At 57.7% G+C, this 2,894-nt stretch overlaps 1 protein-coding gene across 1 annotated transcript in view; it reads left to right on the top strand.

The window, feature by feature from the left end:
* Positions 1–2,226, top strand: part of LOC139572552 (uncharacterized) — a 5,033-nt gene extending 2,807 nt beyond the window's left edge. Inside the window, exon 2 of the mRNA XM_071395264.1 lies at positions 1–2,226. This exon is cut by the window's left edge and continues 387 nt beyond it. Coding sequence (XP_071251365.1) covers positions 1–2,226 — 2,226 coding nt within the window.
* Positions 2,227–2,894: the final 668 nt, after the last annotated feature.

Genomic DNA, 2,894 nt, shown 5'->3' with positions numbered 1-2,894 from the left:
CTCCCACCCTCCCACACTCAGAACCAGCAGAAAACCACCACCTACCCCCCATCCTCCCACCCTCCCACACTCAGAACCAGCAGACAACCACCACCTACCCCCATTCTCCCACCCTCACACACTCAGAACCAGCAGACAACCACCACCTACCCCCATCCTCCCACCCTCACACACTCAGAACCAGCAGACAACCACCACCTACCCCCATCCTCCCACCCTCCCACACTCAGAACCAGCAGACAACCACCACCTACCCCCATCCTCCCACCCTCCCACACTCAGAACCAGCAGACAACCACCACCTACCCCCCATCCTCCCACCCTCCCACACTCAGAACCAGCAGACAACCACCACCTACCCCCCATCCTCCCACCCTCCCACACTCAGAACCAGCAGACAACCACCACCTACCCCCATCCTCCCACCCTCCCACACTCAGAACCAGCAGACAACCACCACCTACCCCCATCCTCCCACCCTCCCACACTCACAACCAGCAGACAACCACCACCTACTCCCCATCCTCCAACCCTCCCACACTCAGAACCAGCAGACAACCACCGCCTACCCCCATCCTCCCACCATCACACACTCAGAACCAGCAGACAACCACCACCTACCCCCCATCCTCCCACCCTCCCACACTCAGAACCAGCAGACAACCACCGCCTACCCCCCATCCTCCCACCCTCCCACACTCAGAACCAGCAGACAACCACCACCTACCCCCATCCTCCAACCCTCCCACACTCAGAACCAGCAGGCAACCACCACCTACCCCCATCCTCCCACCCTCCCACACTCAGAACCAGCAGACAACCACCGCCTACCCCCATCCTCCCACCCTCCCACACTCAGAACCAGCAGACAACCACCACCTACCCCCCATCCTCCCACACTCAGAACCAGCAGGCAACCACCACCTACCTCCAACCCTCCCACACTCAGAACCAGCAGACAACCACCGCCTACCCCCCATCCTCCCACCCTCCCACACTCAGAACCAGCAGACAACCACCACCTACCCCCCATCCTCCCACACTCAGAACCAGCAGGCAACCAACCACCACCTACCTCCCATCCTCCAACCCTCCCACACTCAGAACCAGCAGACAACCACCGCCTACCCCCCATCCTCCCACCCTCCCACACTCAGAACCAGCAGGCAACCACCACCTACCCCCATCCTCCCACCCTCCCACACTCAGAACCAGCAGACAACCACCACCTACCCCCCATCCTCCCACCCTCCCACACTCAGAACCAGCAGACAACCACCACCTACCCCCCATCCTCCCACCCTCCCACACTCAGAACCAGCAGACAACCACCATCTACCCCCCATCCTCCCACCCTCACACACTCAGAACCAGCAGACAACCACCACCTACCCCCATCCTCCCACCCTCACACACTCAGAACCAGCAGACAACCACCACCTACCCCCATCCTCCCACCCTCCCACACTTAGAACCAGCAGACAACCACCACCTACCCCCCATCCTCCCACCCTCCCACACTCAGAACCAGCAGACAACCACCACCTACCCCCCATCCTCCCACCCTCCCACACTCAGAACCAGCAGACAACCACCACCTACCCCCATCCTCCCACCCTCCCACACTCAGAACCAGCAGACAACCACCACCTACCCCCCATCCTCCCACCCTCCCACACTCAGAACCAGCAGACAACCACCGCCTACCCCCCATCCTCCCACCCTCCCACACTCAGAACCAGCAGACAACCACCACCTACCCCCCATCCTCCCACCCTTCCACACTCACAACCAGCAGACAACCACCGCCTACCCCCCATCCTCCCACCCTCCCACACTCAGAACCAGCAGACAACCACCACCTACCCCCATCCTCCCACCCTCCCACACTCAGAACCAGCAGACAACCACCACCTACCCCCCATCCTCCCACCCTCCCACACTCAGAACCAGCAGACAACCACCATCCTCCCACCCTCCCACACTCAGAACCAGCAGACAACCACCGCCTACCCCCATCCTCCCACCCTCCCACACTCAGAACCAGCAGAAAACCACCACCTACCCCCCATCCTCCCACCCTCCCACACTCAGAACCAGCAGACAACCACCACCTACCCCCATCCTCCAACCCTCCCACACTCAGAACCAGCAGACAACCACCACCTACCCCCATCACACACTCAGATGGGGAGGGAAGGAGATGGGTGGTCCGTGTTCTTCTGAGACAGCATGTTGTGTTTAAAAAGTAGAATAGAAAGGATTCTGTTGTTCCATATATTTGACATTATATGACTTCTAGTCCCGCAAGGTCATTCTTCCAAATCCCGTTTAGAGCTAGGCCTGGGCATCCAAAGCTGAAGGAGTTCAGACTGTGCAGAAGGGTGTCCATCAGAACCTTGTGACATGTCAGACCGTTGTTAAGAGCATGTGATGAAGGTGGAAGTGAGAACACACCTACTCAATGAAGCCTCTCTGTGGTACACTGAACCCCGTCTCCGCCCCCAAAATGACAATGAATAATGAATGAATTCCAGTACAACAGTCGGATGATGTGAAAGTGACGACGTCACATCGAGGTGTTTTTTTAATCATCTCCTGATCAGCAGCTCCTGCTATAGATCAGTGACCTGAAGTGAAACCACAGAGTTGGCCACACACACAATGTGGAAGAGTGTGTGGGTGTGATTTACGTACTTTCACTGGATGCTTTGGTGTGTGTGTTAACCCTGAAAACAGAAGTGCGCGTTTAGTTGGACACTTCCGCTCCCATATTGGCTAAAAATAGACTCCCGTCACCACAACGACAATGCATCACTTCCTCTTTCTGGCAGGAGGTTCCAGAGGGTACTAAGTGAAACTGCACACATAAAGAAAGCTCGGCGACCTCCCCA

The sequence above is a fragment of the Salvelinus alpinus genome, chromosome 4, assembly GCF_045679555.1.
Source record: "Salvelinus alpinus chromosome 4, SLU_Salpinus.1, whole genome shotgun sequence".
In the NCBI taxonomy this organism is placed as follows: domain Eukaryota; kingdom Metazoa; phylum Chordata; class Actinopteri; order Salmoniformes; family Salmonidae; genus Salvelinus; species Salvelinus alpinus.
Note: the sequence above shows the minus strand (reverse complement) of the source record. Positions and strands in the feature narration are given on the sequence as shown.